Below are 14,115 nucleotides of genomic sequence, written 5' to 3'. Positions count from 1 at the left end.
CACAGGGGGGCACAAGCGATCATCACATAATGGCACAACTGCTCATCCCAGGTGGCTTCTGGTCCCGAGTGCACTGGTCGGACTGGCTCAAGCCTGACCACTCCTCTCCCCACAGCAGCACCCACTGCCCCCCAATCCTCCATAGCATTCATCTGAAATGCAGCCCAGAGACAGGATACAGCTTTATTGTGGAAAAACCCAGTTGGCACAGGTCTGAAACAGTAGCAGAATGTATAGCCCATCTATTGACAACATATAGGGGCTGGGGCTTCTGATACACATCTGTACTGCCCTCCCTCAGCCTCGGATGTATTTATCCCTTTCACCAACAATCATTTCCTTTCTCTGGCCCTGGGCCTGCCACTGGCCACAATGTAGACAGCTCTTCAGGGTGAAATACTGTGTAAGGGACCCTCCGGCTCCCTTCCGAGTCTACAGCTCCTACAGAGCAGTTTGGGGGCCCGCCTGCTCAGTGGAGGAGGCTTCAACTGGGGCTGTGAGGGGCGCCTTGGGCATTGACTCAGGCGGAGGGCCACTTTCTTCTCGGAGATGGCCCTGGTACAGCCGACGAAGGCGGGACAGCTCTCTCTCTGGTGGCTGTTTCCAGCTGTACCATGGGTACCAGGGGTCACCTGAAACCAGAGTGGGAGCTGGCGGAGTGGCACTCACAGCTCCATGAGAGGTACTGAAGTCAGGGTCCCGGGGTTCAACCTGGGGAATGTGGTAACTGAGGAGACCTGGGGGATTAAAAAAAAGAGAATGCCAGGGAAGGGAGGAAAGGTACTTCAGATTAAGACAGATAATAAGAAAAACGACCTATAAAGGGAGGGAGGGACCAGTCAGAGCCACTGGGTACATTTATGCATGTGGTATGCTGCACAGAAGCAACTGGCCAAGGGGGCAAGTGTGGGCTGACATGCTGCCCAGGCTCTTGCCTGGCAAGCTGTGCAGGCCTGTGCCAGGGCTCTGAAGCTGCATCTGCCCTTAACAGAGGGGTACCTTTTCCTAATTTGTGCAAAAGTGTCATGGAGCCCAGGGTCAGAAATTTATACAAAGCTCCTCCTATGATTTAGACATGGCATTGGGACAACATTTATAAAATAAGAAGGCAGAGAAAGAGGAAGAAAAAGGGGACAGGGCAATGACAAGATAAGAGACTCAGGAGAGGAAACAAGGGACAGTGGAGTGATGAAAGAAGAGATTCTTTGGAAGAACATGGGTGCTACCTTCTCAGATAAGTGGAAGCATTTATATCCACCCTCCAGCCCTAAGTCACCTTCCTTATGCCTGACAAAACTGCCCTGTGCCCCTTCTCATGCTTACCATGATCCCTGGCTTTCTGGATGGCCTGGGTCAACTTCTTGTGTTGCTTCATACAGACCCCTGTGAAAAAAGGTAACTCAGAGATCATTTTATAAGTCACAGTAAATAAAGAACACAACTGCTTCTACATGGTGATAGAGGCTTAGATTTGGAAGACCTAGCTCTACCTAATGACCCCATTCCCCTGACCCCTCCGCAAGGCTCGGTTTCCCCTTCTGCCCAGTGGGAAGAACCTTCTCTCTCTCTCTCTGAGAACCAGGATGAAGACTTAGGAGGGTCTAGCCACTATAGAGAAGCCACTTAACGGTAAAGGTTTCAAGACAGGGAGCAGAACACAATTCAAAGGGCAAGTGTGGTTAGTTAAAGGGCTGAGTTGGACAATCCACAGAGAAAGATTCAATAAAGGAAGAATGGATTTCAGGTCTGGGCAAGACGATCTGAGAAAGTAGCAAAATAGTCCCTTCAGCCTTTTACAGCTTGACTATAGAATTGTTCTTAAAACTCCTTGGGAATTCCCTGGCGGTCCAGTGGTTAGGGGCTCTGTGCTCTCACTGCCGCGAGCCCGGGGTTCAATCCCTGGTTGGGAAACTAAGATCCCACAAGCCGTGCGGTGTGGCCAAAAAAACCCACAAAAAACCAAACTAAGCCAAAACAAAAACAAACTCCTTGACAAACCAAACTCCACGGATCATGCTACCACGCCACAAAAGGGTGGACTCCGATTATTCTTTGCAAATTTATCTTGCTTTGGAGCAGGGGTTGGCAAAATGTTCTCTGTACAGGGCCATATACTGGAGGCAATGTGGCATATGTTTTAGGCATATGTTACAGTCTGTCTCAGCTCCTCAACTCTGCCATTGTAGCCTGGAAGGAGTTGTAGACAATATGAAAATAAATGAACATGACAGTGAGCCAGATTTGGCCTGTGACTGTAGTTAGGGAACAGATGTAATCTTGAATTAGTGAGCTTACACCAAATTTGGGGAATCCAACTGAATTGTCAATGGAATAAAAGTAAGGTCAATTTATGAGAAAGCCTTCCGTAAAAGTGAACAGACCCTATAGAAAGGAAACAATCAGCACCATTTACCTTTTAACAGTTCCATTTAGATAGTTTGCTTATACTGGTACTCGCCTGTATCTTTTGTCCACATGTAACTGTTTTAGCGTGTGAGTATCCCCATTAGGCCAAGATTTCCAAAAGGTTCCATCACATTTTTTAGGCCATTAGTAGGAACCACCAAATAAATACCTGTTGTCTGTCTTAATAAATATAAGAAGTGCTGTAAGGAAAAGCTATTCCAGTGGTGACAGGGATGATGGGCTGACCTGTATATGGAGCATGGAAGATGATACCCGTGTGGGCGCAGACAAACTGTTCCAAGAGCTTCACGTTCTGTAGGAAAAAGTGGTGGAGAAACAAGAGAGAGGGAAGGGAAGGTAGCAAGACGATTAGAGACTAAAAGTGCACAATCCCTGCACACCCACACAAATGACCTTGACCCTTCTACATCTCTCCAGGTGCTACTTTCCTTCAGGTCCTGGTTTTAGCCCCATCCCTTTACTGAACACATTCTTGCAAACTTTTTCCCTTTCCTGGCCTTCCAACCATTTCACATACACATCCTGCGTTTTGTCACTGAGACTCACATAGAATTCTCTTCTGCAGGGGTTAGGTTCTAAAGTCAGCCCTTCATGCAACAAATTAGGGACAGTCTGTTGGAAAATCCCTGAAATCACCCAGAAAATGTAGTACGTGTTATAATGTACATTTACAAATGATTAACTTATATAAAAGCATGGTATATGTAATGTATATGTTTACTAAAATCAATTTTAGAGATTTAATTATTAGAATGACTCCCAGCCAGTAATTAATCACAGGTGGTAAGACTCCCAAAGAAAAAGCAGGTATATCTGTGGAGTGGAATGGCAGGCAGAATCATCTTCACTCTTCAATCTGTAATCTTTCTCTCTCCCTTAGTCATGTAATTTGTTATAAACTGTATACAAATGATTACAGCCTTTTTTTGGTAACCAATTATGCACAGCTGAAACTGAGAAGTATCTTCTGGACTCCTCTACAACCTGTATCAGAAGGAGCCTGAGAGCAGTCAGACACCCCCATCTGCTGATTGATTGACACGTGAATGCCCTCTGACTTCCCTGATGACCAGCCATTCAGCTTCTGCCCTAATACCTTGTAATACTGCAAGCTCGGAAGGGCACTTTTCCATTATCATCTTTATAAGGTTTTTGAATCCTTTAAGGAACAAGTTCTGTCCTTCTCACAATGAAGGTTTTTTGAAAAAATAACTAGATTATACCTTGCTTCATGTATCTGCCCTCCAGCCCCAAGTCTCAGCATGCCACCAAACATCAACATGACAACGAAATAAAGAAAATCTCAGGAAAAAACTAGTCCAATCTACTTGCTAACAACTGTGATTGATATAAATGAACCTTTGGGCATTGCCCTCACATTAGAAACAAGCATTTCTCTTGCCAATTTAGACTGTAAATTTCATAGACAAGAGATGAAACTTTTTGGTAAAACCCATAGTAGAGCGCAAAAGGCTAGAAGGAAGAATGTTTTTATATTACCAGACAGTCAATACAAAATGGACTTTAGGGGCACCAGGATATGAAGAGCGGGGCACCTAAGGTAATCTCTTTAGCATTGCAAAAAAGTCTCCAAGTCTTTATCCTGGAGAAAAGATTCTCCTTACCCTAAAGTCAACGTGCAACTTCTGATCCCGGCAGATGGGGCAGGGATTCCCAGCAACTTTATTTCCACGCTGTAGAGAGAAGAAACTGGCAGGTGAAGCTGTTCAAAGCCCTGTCAGAAAGAGTGCTGCTGGGGACTTCCCTGGTGGCACAGTGCTTAAGAATCCGCCTGCCAATGCAGGGGGACACGGGTTCGAGCCCTGGTCTGGGAAGATCCCACATGATGCCAAGGAACTAAGCTCGTGCACCACAACTACTGAGCCTGCGCTCTAGAGCCCGTGCTCCACAACAAGAGAAGCCACTGCAATGAGAAGTCCATGCACTGCAACAAAGAGTAGCCCCTGCTCCGTGCAACTAGGGAAAGCCCGCATGCAGCAACGAAGACCCAACGCAGCCAAAAATAAAAATAAATAAAACAAATAATAAATTAAAAAAAAAAAGAGTGCTGCTGCCGCTATCACTATGGCCTCCAGCCCCACTCCACATCCACGTGCCACACTCAGAAACTCACAATACATGTCTTTCGAGTCCGCTGTGGGGGTATTCCACCTTTGTGGTTGCGACGGTAGTCAGCCCAGACAGGGCGAGAACCATAGCGGTTCTGGTATTCTGAAATGAAAGACCATACAAGTTATTCCTGGGTGGTGGTGATGGGCGGGTCTCTGTCCAGTTATTTCAGACCTCACTTGACCCTCCCCTTCCCCATTTAGAAGTACCTTCTGAGTCCAGATATTTCCAGGGTTCATCCTTATAAGGGGAAACGGGAACTGGGGGCAAAGAATCGTCCTCAGGGGGGGCTTTGGTGCAAAGAGTCTGGAGGGGAACCTATAAAAGGAGGAGCAGAAGCGAAATGAGACAATGAGTTCAAGGACAAGACCTGATTGGTTTGCTGCCCACACTTCAGGGAGAAAGGGGAAGGCACGCCCACTGTGTAAATGAAATACAGCAGGAATATGCTGTATATGGGAGGTAGTATTTTGTGGGAGATTAAGTTTACATCAACAACGACTATCCCTACCTCCAACTGGATCTTGAAAGAAAAGGTAACATTAGAAGATAAACTAGCACAGGTGACTGGGAAGCAAATTTATTTGAAAAGACAACTCAAAAACCTGGCATGTATAAGGCATTCATGTTTTCTGGGATGAACTCAGTCTACTGGAGGAAAAGGGAGAATGTCCATCTTCTTGGAATTAAGATGTGTGGCAGGAAGGGGATGCAAAGGACATGCGAGTCTCCAACTCGATCCAATCCAATCACTCAGTTGCCCAGCCTTCTAAGAAGTTGAAGGTCAACATTCCATATAGCAGAACAAACTTGAGTCCTAACACTACCTCTAAAGCTACCAGGCCTGTAGTTAACTCTGTGGTGACCCCTGTCACCACTTTTCAGTCCCACTTTAGGGACTGGCAGTTGGGCAAGCCTTCCCATCTCACCCTGCCCCACCAAGAATCTGCCCTGCCCATAACCTCCAGGGTGGTGAGTATGTGAGGCTGGAGGGAAAACTCAATCCAAAGTTAAGCTCTCATGTATGCTTTGATAGGAAACTGATTTAGTGAGATAAAGAGCCAAGTAACTGGTCCCAGGTCATGAGAATGTATCCTCGCTTTACTGGAAGATAGCAGGGCTGGTAGAAGTTAGTGTCCCTCAACCCAAAAACACTCCCTGGCATCGAAGATTTAGACACCACCTGTACAGTTGACAGTTGGTTTGTGTATGGCCAAGAAATCCATTCCACCGCCTAATTATTCAGCCGAGATGGAAACTTGGGAAGAGGAGGACATCCAACCCTTGCTCTTTACCCTCGACTCGAGATTAGAAAACGTGCGCTGTATTGAGGAATGAGAAGGGAAGGAGGAGGGTGGTGGAAGCAAAGCGTTGCCTCGACAGCCAAGGCAGAAGCACTTGGGAAGGCCTCCGCTCCTGGATTCCCAGCAGTGGAGCGACGACCTTGAAAAGGTACAACCAAATTTGGGGTTGTACAAAATGTGCCCCAAGGAGTTACCTGAACTCCGTAGGCACCTCTGAAGGGCGAAATGCTAGGAAGGCGCCTCAGCAACACGTTCAATATGGAGGCAGCCATCTTGACATACGCACAAAGCAGGAAAAGCGACTGCGCATGCTCCAGGAAATAGATTAGGGTAGGGCCAAGGACGACCCCGCAGTGCGGAAGGCGGCAGCGCATCTGCGTCAGGACGGAAGCGTGAAAGGGGAGCAGTAGGGAGAGGCCAATTTCAACTGCGTCACTGTCGAATTCGGCCTCAAAATTGCGTTTTTGCTGAACCAGCCACTACGACTCTTAGATCCCATTCTTACAGTTTGTATTTTAAGCAATTTTTAAGTCGATTTTGACCGAGATCCTCTCACTGCGCATGCGCCGGTCCGATTCTACCAACCTTTGGTGAGAAACGATCTCGAGGGCGGAAGTGGTGGAAGCAGAGGAAAGGGAGGTGCTAGGCCGCTAGGTCAAGCGCACGCGTTCGGGGGCCAGGAAGGAGGCGGAAGAGGGTACCCGGGGGAAGGGGCTGAGCGAAGGTTAAGGCAGGATAGCCAATCAGCTGGCGAGTTGTCTTACCGGTTGACCAATGAATTCACGCCCCGCGCACAGTCTCTCGCCGCAAGGGCGTTTCACTAGCACGTTTGGGCGCGTTGGGCGGTGTCCGGATATAAAAGACTCAGCCCGAGCGGGCAGCCGCCATTCTGGGGTTCGTTTAGAGGTAAGTCTCGGCATTTTGTCGGTTGGAGGGTAAAATTTTGCTGGGACAGTTGGCCTAGGAAATGGGTTAGGCGAGGACTCGGTTGAGAGCCGTGACTCTCTTTAAGCGGCTGTGTTCGGGATGGGACATGGAGGAGTTTGGGGACAACAGAGATTGTACTTTTGGGTGTTTAAGAGCAACCCATACTGATTATATCTTTCTCCCTTGTGTTCCTTTTATCCCAGGTTTGAATTTTCTCGGAGAAAGACGGGCCGGCCACGAGGAGAAAAGAAACAAGCCGCAGCAACATCTAAGCCCTTGAAAGGATCCTGAGAGAGGGGGGAAAGGGAAAACAGCAGCCACCAGCCCAACCACTTGTGTCTTCTGCCCCTTCCCACCTATCTTGCCCACCCCACCAGCCCACGCTGCCTGGGACTTGAAATCTGTGGCCGAAGGACCGTCACCACATAACTTCAAAAATAATCAACCACCCTCCCTTCCCAAACCCACCCAAATTCACTCATCCAGCGTTTACTTTTTTTAATCCACTCAGAACTTTTTTTCTACGACCCCCCTCCCTACATGGAGTTGGGTGGGGGGGAAATGAATACTGAGTTGGCCTTTATTTTTTTTAAGGAGACTTTTTGATCCAATGAGGCCCCGCAAATAATTGAGTTTTGGGTCCTGGTTGGTGGTTTTATTTTTTTTCTCCAAAATTTTAACCCCCTCCCCCCTGAGCCCGAGGTGCTGACGTCGCAAAAAAATTGGATAGTAAGTGTCGAATTTTCAAAAACCAGCCTTGCAACAAGAAATCAACGTTTCCCTTTGTGAAACCAAAAATAATGAGAGGAAGAAATGAGACCGTAGAACAAATAGAGAACTGGAGAAGGACCGATCCGGTCACTTAATCTCCATTAAAAAGGGCCTTTGGGTCTAAACAGTGTTCTCTCTCCCCTACCACCTGCCTCTTCCCTGCTCTGCTGCAGGCTAGGAGAGGGTGGAGGGAGGGCCCGCAAGTTAAGATTTTGATGGTTAACCCTTGGTAATCCAGCCAATTTCCAGACTGCCAAAGCCATAAGTGTTTGCTTTTTATAAGGAGGTATGGTTACCTTCCTCTCGTTAGCAGCAGTCTTCAAAAGGGTTAATGAGCTCACATACAAAAGATGGTGGATTTTGTGGCCCAGAAGTCCCACTTCTTTGTGTGTGAGACAAGCAGGGCGCCTTTCAATTTGCCAGATTAATAAGCAATCTGTACATAAAGATTGCAGGGTAAGGAGATGGGCAGAGAGAAATAGGTGGCTATGACTTTTTAAATGATTGTTAACTCTCAATTTTAATGTAATTTGTTTGGGGTATATTTGTGTGGTTAATATAGGTGGCAATCTAGGAATAAAGATTGCAAGACACTTAATTCAGGGCAAAATATAATCTTAGTGCCAATACATACAAGATACTGGGGAGGTAAAGAATGTCTTGTAATTGTTGCAGATTGCGTAGGTTATTTAAAAGCAAAAAAAAGTGATTAACATTTTAATTTGATACTTTTTGGTGGGAATACAGTTAAGTAGAGGGTGGAAAGGTTGGGGAAATGTGGAATTCAGGAGTATAATTTTAAAAGCCATTTAGTGCAATTGAATGCTAGCTTTCTAAAAGATTTGTGTCGTTAAAAGGAATTTTTTTCTTCCCTGCTTCAATATGGCGACTTTCTTTGTCCTTTTGTCTTCCAAGCGGCGTTGCAGGTTGTGTCTTGACCCATTTTTCTCCTGTCCTCCCACCTCAACCCTATTTGTTGAGAGGGGTCCAAGTCCTCCCCCCTTTCCCTTTATAGGGAGGATGGGGGGTGGTCGACAGTAGCAAGTTGAACCTCAATTGGAAATTCAGTTCTTCCCCGCAGAAAATTGTTCTTTTTAATATTTTAATTGCTTTTATTTTCACACTGCTCTTATTCAAAGTAGGTCAAAGACTATTCAGGATGGGGGCTGCTTTTTGTCTTTTGGTTTTTTTTACTAAAAGGTTTTTTAATGTAAAAAGCTACCGGCAGAGCCGGGATAGCTTTTTAAGTTTGAGTCCTCTTCTCCGTAACAAGATGGCGTCCCTGCTTTGTTGTTTTTCTCCCCCTTTTGCCATCCAGAGCTTAGGGCCGCCCTAGAAACTTGGTCAAGGGGGAGGAGCAGCATTGAAAGGTGATGTAATCAGCTTTCTTCCTCCTTTCTCCACCCTCTTTAAACTCCACCCCGAGCAGATGCCTTCTGGACTCTTGTGCACGCTGCTGCTAGACAGGAAAAGCCATTTTCCTTATTTTCTTTATAACCTTTTATAGCCATTATCTTAAAAGGAAAAAAGCTTATAGGAATTAGGTCTTGAAGCTGTCCGTCTCCTTGGGCAGCTTTAGTTTTTGTATTTAACGATCCCGAGTCTGTTGCTTTTATTTTCACCCTCTTTCATCACTACTGCTTGGAATTTTTCCCCGCTTCAGTTGCCAGGGGTGGAAACCAGTCAAAACAGCTATACTAGGACTGGAAGCTTTTGAGGGGAGTGTGTGTGAGCGTGTGTTTGTCTTCTCTGTGTGTTGGGGGATACTGGAGGAAGACACAAGGGCTTGTGAATGAGTAACTGGAATAGACAACTGGGGCCTAATGACACTGAAATGTGCCGTTTCTGCTCAGGAATCAGTCCTTGGGCCTCTTGCATTTGGTGGCTTTGTATGATGAGAATCTGGGGGAGAGTGGGTACTTTAGGACTTTCTTCTAAATCGCCCTTATTCCCGCCTCTGGGTTTGGGGGTAAGCTCTTTGTGTTCAGTGCTGTATCACGTTCTCCAGTTGCTTAGCTCCTGTACATTGGTACTAGGATGAGAAGTGAATCGTTAGGAAAGGAGGCGGCAGTTGTAAACTCAAGGCAGGGGGATTCAAGCTACGGTTTCTGGTAAGCAAAACCTTTCTGGTATTACATTTCACAACCTTCATTTCTTTTTTCCAAAGAGCCACCCTTTTTGAATTTCTTTTTCCTTCCCTTCTGAAAGAAATTCCTTAAAAACAATGGGGAAATAATGTCCTCTGCGTTTTTCAACTTGTGCAGCGGTGTAGCAGTTGGTGCATGTTCGAAAGCCGTGCCCTACCTGAGGGTGGTATTGGGTGTCCTGTCCCTTTCTTACCTTTCTTCTTCCAACTTTTTCAAAGTCAAATCTTTATCAGACTCTCCATATACTTGTCATTTTTTAAAGTCCTGCCCTGAAGCGTGAAGGTTCTAGGCAGAATTGGAAAGCCATTTTGTACAACTGTTCTGTGGTGACTTGGTGAGACTTTAGGGCTAATTTTCTACTGGGTATGGATTCTCAAACTATTACTTCTGGATTGGATGGGAGGGACTCTTCCACATGTCCTACTGACCACAAGTTTTTTATCTTTTAAGCAGTTTGCCATGTGCCTCTGCAGCATACCTTCCTTGGGAGCTGAACATTCTACCCACTGGGGTTCCTGAGCTCTAGTGAGCAGGGGATTATAATAAAGAAGATCTGCATTAACATGGGAGATGGGAAAAAAAGTCTTCTAGGGAAACCACATCCATCCAGAGAACTTCGGAGAACCTGATCCTTGTAGTTTGTGGCCACAGTTCTATCTGGGATCCTGTCCTGTGAGGGCAGGGGTGGGGGGTGACTTTACACCCTTATTGAAAGGCAAATAAGCGTTTGGGAAGGGCATGTGCTACCAGGTTTTGGAATGATTTTGAGGGGGAGGGGCTTATTACTTGAAGAGAGGTGCGACCTTGTGAATCACCTGAGAGACATAATTCAGTCCACTCTGGAGTCAGACTAGGAAATGCCTCAATTACCCTGGAAAGGAAGGGGGGAATGTAAGCTACAAAGCACTTCATTTCCAGAAGTGCTAAGACCTCCAAGTGAAGGTAAACTTGGACACCTTCCTCCTTTGTTAGAAGATTGTTGTGATTGTTTTTAAACTCGCCTAGAATTTTTGTCCTGAACCAGTTCAGTTCTGTTTCATTGGTGATGGGTATGGAGTAACTTTAGCCAAGCTAGATATTTTTCATCTTATTTATTTTGGAGGCAGGAGTTGGTGTCACTTCTGGACTTAATTTTATCTCTGGTAAGAAAGAAAATTCCCCAAGGCCTTGTGTCTGCCGGCAACATCCTCCATAAGGAGAGCCCAGCTTTAGGACAAGGTGGAGATGATGCCAGGGGTTGCTTCCCCACCGGCCACCCCGTATGTTCTGCCTTCAAGGAAATTAAAACATATCATGCCCTGGATTATTTTTGGTTTCAGAAAGCTTCCTTAAGCTTTCGTTCCAGGCTCCAGATATGTTAATGACAATTGGTCACTGCCCCTCTTTCCCTGGTAAAGTCGTTTGCCTTTTCTCCTGTAGGGCTGTGCCGAGAATTTAGGCTCTTCATTCCTTTCCACTTGAGTGCCTTGGAACTTCTTTCTAAACGTAATGACTTCAAAATAAGGAAATAGGTTGTAAAACACTTGGGGTCCTTAATTTTAAATGAGTGAAAACTAATCTGCCTGGAGGAAGCCGTCATGAGAAAACCCCCTTACATTTTAAAACCACGTGATTGGTGCTTGTGAGACAAAATTTATAGTTTTGTTAATTATATTTCCAGAATGTAAATAATAGGAAAACTGCAGTGGAAAATGAATATTTAACATTTCTTCTGCTTTGTCTTCTAGTTTTCCTTGACTGTTAATGTCTTTTATTCTTGCTTGTTGTGAATGGGAATTAAAAAGTTGTCCCTGGGTCCCATTCCCAGCAGAAGGCACTGGACAGAGTTTAGCTGTGTACTCACTGGTTTCTTTTCTCTCTAAAGATGGTTATTCTCTCTTGTCTGCTACCCTCTTAAGCAAAGGAACATTTGAGCTCAGGTGACAGTTTTTGTTTCTGAAGGAAGTAGGGGGAGCAGGCCTGTTGACTTAACTGGTGGGTGGGTGTGCAAAAGGGACTTTTCCAAGGTGCTGTGTATTCAACTGGGTTTGAATCTGAGGGGCCAGGTGTATTTAGGGGGCATTGGTTGGAAGTGAAGTTAGTTTAATTGAAAGCTTTTTGTCAAATTGCATATATTTTTTTTTACTGATGATATATTTTATTACTTTGGATTCGCTCATTGCTTTTCCAGTCTCCAGCAAATGGGGAATCTATTTTATGTATCCCTGTATTGTATTTCTGTCCTTATAGTGTCTATATTTCACTTTATAGTGTCTTACTACATGGGGAAAATTCCTTTATCCCCATGTCTGTCTCTGTGTATAAGAATCACCACACTTAAGTGGATTTGGCCTGTGGACTTCTAATTTATCTCGTATTGGACTTGAATGTTTTTTCCTCTGACCTTAGGTTCTACGTGTCCTCGTGGAGATTCCAGGGCAGCAGCAAAGCACAGTTAACCCAGACTTGCTCACCTCTCAGTATTTCTTACCTTACCTCCTCTCCTTGTATTCAGCCCACAGGTTATGATCTCAGGAACCAAGTTCCCCCCGTGCCTCTGCCTCTTCTTGGCCTAGGTTGTTAGGACCTGTAAATGTAGAAATTTATTGACTTTATAATTGTGAGAATTAAAAGGTTGAAAGTGTTATGCTTGTTTTTCTCTTTTGGCTTGAGAACAAATAGAACTAATTAACATGATCTTATAAGGAACCTGTTTTCTGCAGAAAATATAATCATCTTTGTAAAACACTGATTTTTCCCACCCTTCTGCCTGGCTCATGTGTTTCATCTCTGTACTAGATGTGGGATTCAGGAGGCTTGCTTCTTGCCTCCTTCCTACCCAGTGTTCGTCTTATTTCCCAAATGTCGATATTACTAAGGTGGCTTTCTTTTCTGCTTCTCAGAAGCCAATGTTTAGAGGCATTGTGGATAAAAATCCTAATCAGAACCATACTGATTCTAAATTACCTCTCTCGAACTTCAGTTCTGGCCTAGAAATTGTTTCACATGTCTCTGTCCCGTAACAGCTGTGTTCAGCTTTTAATTAACTCATTTTCTAACCTAGTCTAAAGCAGCTACTTAAAATTTAATGGCATTTTGCCAGCTTCTTGTTTTATTTGTTCCATTCTTTTTGGCTCCATGGTTTCTAATTTCAGACCCTCCTTGGGGATCTTGGGTGGTGTTATGATTTAGGTGGGGAGTAGGAGTCAGATTCACATCTTTGCTTTTGAAACCACAAACCAATCTTGCCCTTAACTTTGAAACAATAAAAACTCATGCAGTGTTTGGTTAATGAGTGACATTTTTTCAAGGCTTAGGAGGACCTGCTTGATTTTCTTTGCTCCATTTGTCTCTATTTCTGGGAGCCACCGCTAACTCCCGTAGGGGAGAGGTTCTGTTTTCAAGTTTTGTTTCCTTCTCTTTCACGTACAACTTTAGACGATTGTCTACTGGTGCAAGCAGAACATATCCTGCTACCTGTGGCGGTTGACTCTTTTTTTTTTTTTTTTTAATACAGCAGGTTCTTACTAGTTATCCATTTTATACATATTGGTGTATATATGTCAATCCCAGTCTCCCAAGCGGTTGACTCTTCATGGGCTAAGATAGAAAGGAGTTGACTCTTGGAAGACAGCCCAACATCCATGATTGGCCCAGTTCTTATCAAGCTATAGGTTTGGTGTTTTTTTTTTAAGCTAGATTCATTAGCAGCTAAGGAGAAACGGGACCTAATAAGCAAAAATGACTTGGAGAGTTGAGTGTTTGTTTTGGGAATGTGAATCTTAGCTCTGATACAATCTGGTGAAGTTCAGCTGTCCTAGGAAGGATGTAACTGGGAGCGAGAGGAGAGATGCTGCCTTAGTCCTCCAGTCTGATTGTCGTCCCCTTCAGTCATGTATTAACACAGTGCTTCACTTGCCAGGGCTGTTTTCTCAGTAGGGACAATGGTCTGTGTTGATTTTTCTTATCTAGATAATGGTGAGTGCAGTTGAATGTAGATTAAATAATCACTAATAATTTGTCAAACACAGAGATGGAATTTATTAGAGGGCAACTGGGGCTGTCCTTGCCACCCATTTATTCTGTGGGTTTGTTTTATCCTCTTATCTTAGAAAACCTCAACCATGGGTTCGGGTCCCATAGACCCCAAAGAGCTTCTCAAGGGCCTGGATAGCTTCCTTAACCGAGATGGGGAAGTCAAGAGTGTGGATGGGATTTCGAAGATCTTCAGGTGAGTCTGTACCCTTTGAATTCGTTGTGAGTGGAGAATATTTTGTGTTGTAATATGACTATAATTAAGGCAGATAGCAAAAAATGTTCCCTAAGAGGAATGGGAGTCAGTGGAATAGGATTCAAATCCAATTATGTTAGAACTAGTGATAGGAAAAGATGACCCCTTGATCCCTGGTCATTATGGCATCTGGATATTT

The 14,115-nt window shown here is 44.8% G+C and overlaps 2 protein-coding genes across 5 annotated transcripts in view; one reads left to right on the top strand and one right to left on the bottom strand.

Moving 5' to 3' along the window:
• Window positions 1-14,115, top strand: part of PPP1R10 (protein phosphatase 1 regulatory subunit 10) — a 44,169-nt gene that overhangs the window by 13,432 nt on the left and 16,622 nt on the right. For 2 of the 4 annotated variants that reach the window (XM_036868870.1, XM_036868867.1), the window contains exons 1-3: window positions 6,635-6,767; window positions 6,992-7,517; window positions 13,798-13,916. In XM_036868870.1, coding sequence (XP_036724765.1) covers window positions 13,810-13,916 — 107 coding nt within the window. In that variant the 5' untranslated portion in view covers window positions 6,635-6,767; window positions 6,992-7,517; window positions 13,798-13,809. Of the gene's footprint in view, window positions 1-6,634; window positions 6,768-6,991; window positions 9,671-13,797; window positions 13,917-14,115 lie in introns of those variants that run through there. The other 2 variants (XM_036868869.1, XM_036868868.1) reach the window with 2 other exon arrangements.
• On the bottom strand, window positions 161-6,491 carry MRPS18B (mitochondrial ribosomal protein S18B). The gene is made up of 7 exons (XM_036868914.1): window positions 6,056-6,491; window positions 4,767-4,875; window positions 4,562-4,659; window positions 4,053-4,121; window positions 2,653-2,719; window positions 1,324-1,383; window positions 161-737 (listed from the first exon to the last, which is right to left on the bottom strand). Exons 1-7 carry the CDS (start codon window positions 6,233-6,235, stop codon window positions 442-444), a joined length of 879 nt encoding a protein of 292 aa, XP_036724809.1. The 5' UTR covers window positions 6,236-6,491; the 3' UTR covers window positions 161-441.

The sequence above is a fragment of the Balaenoptera musculus genome, chromosome 11, assembly GCF_009873245.2.
Source record: "Balaenoptera musculus isolate JJ_BM4_2016_0621 chromosome 11, mBalMus1.pri.v3, whole genome shotgun sequence".
In the NCBI taxonomy this organism is placed as follows: Eukaryota; Metazoa; Chordata; class Mammalia; order Artiodactyla; family Balaenopteridae; genus Balaenoptera; species Balaenoptera musculus.
Note: the sequence above shows the minus strand (reverse complement) of the source record. Positions and strands in the feature narration are given on the sequence as shown.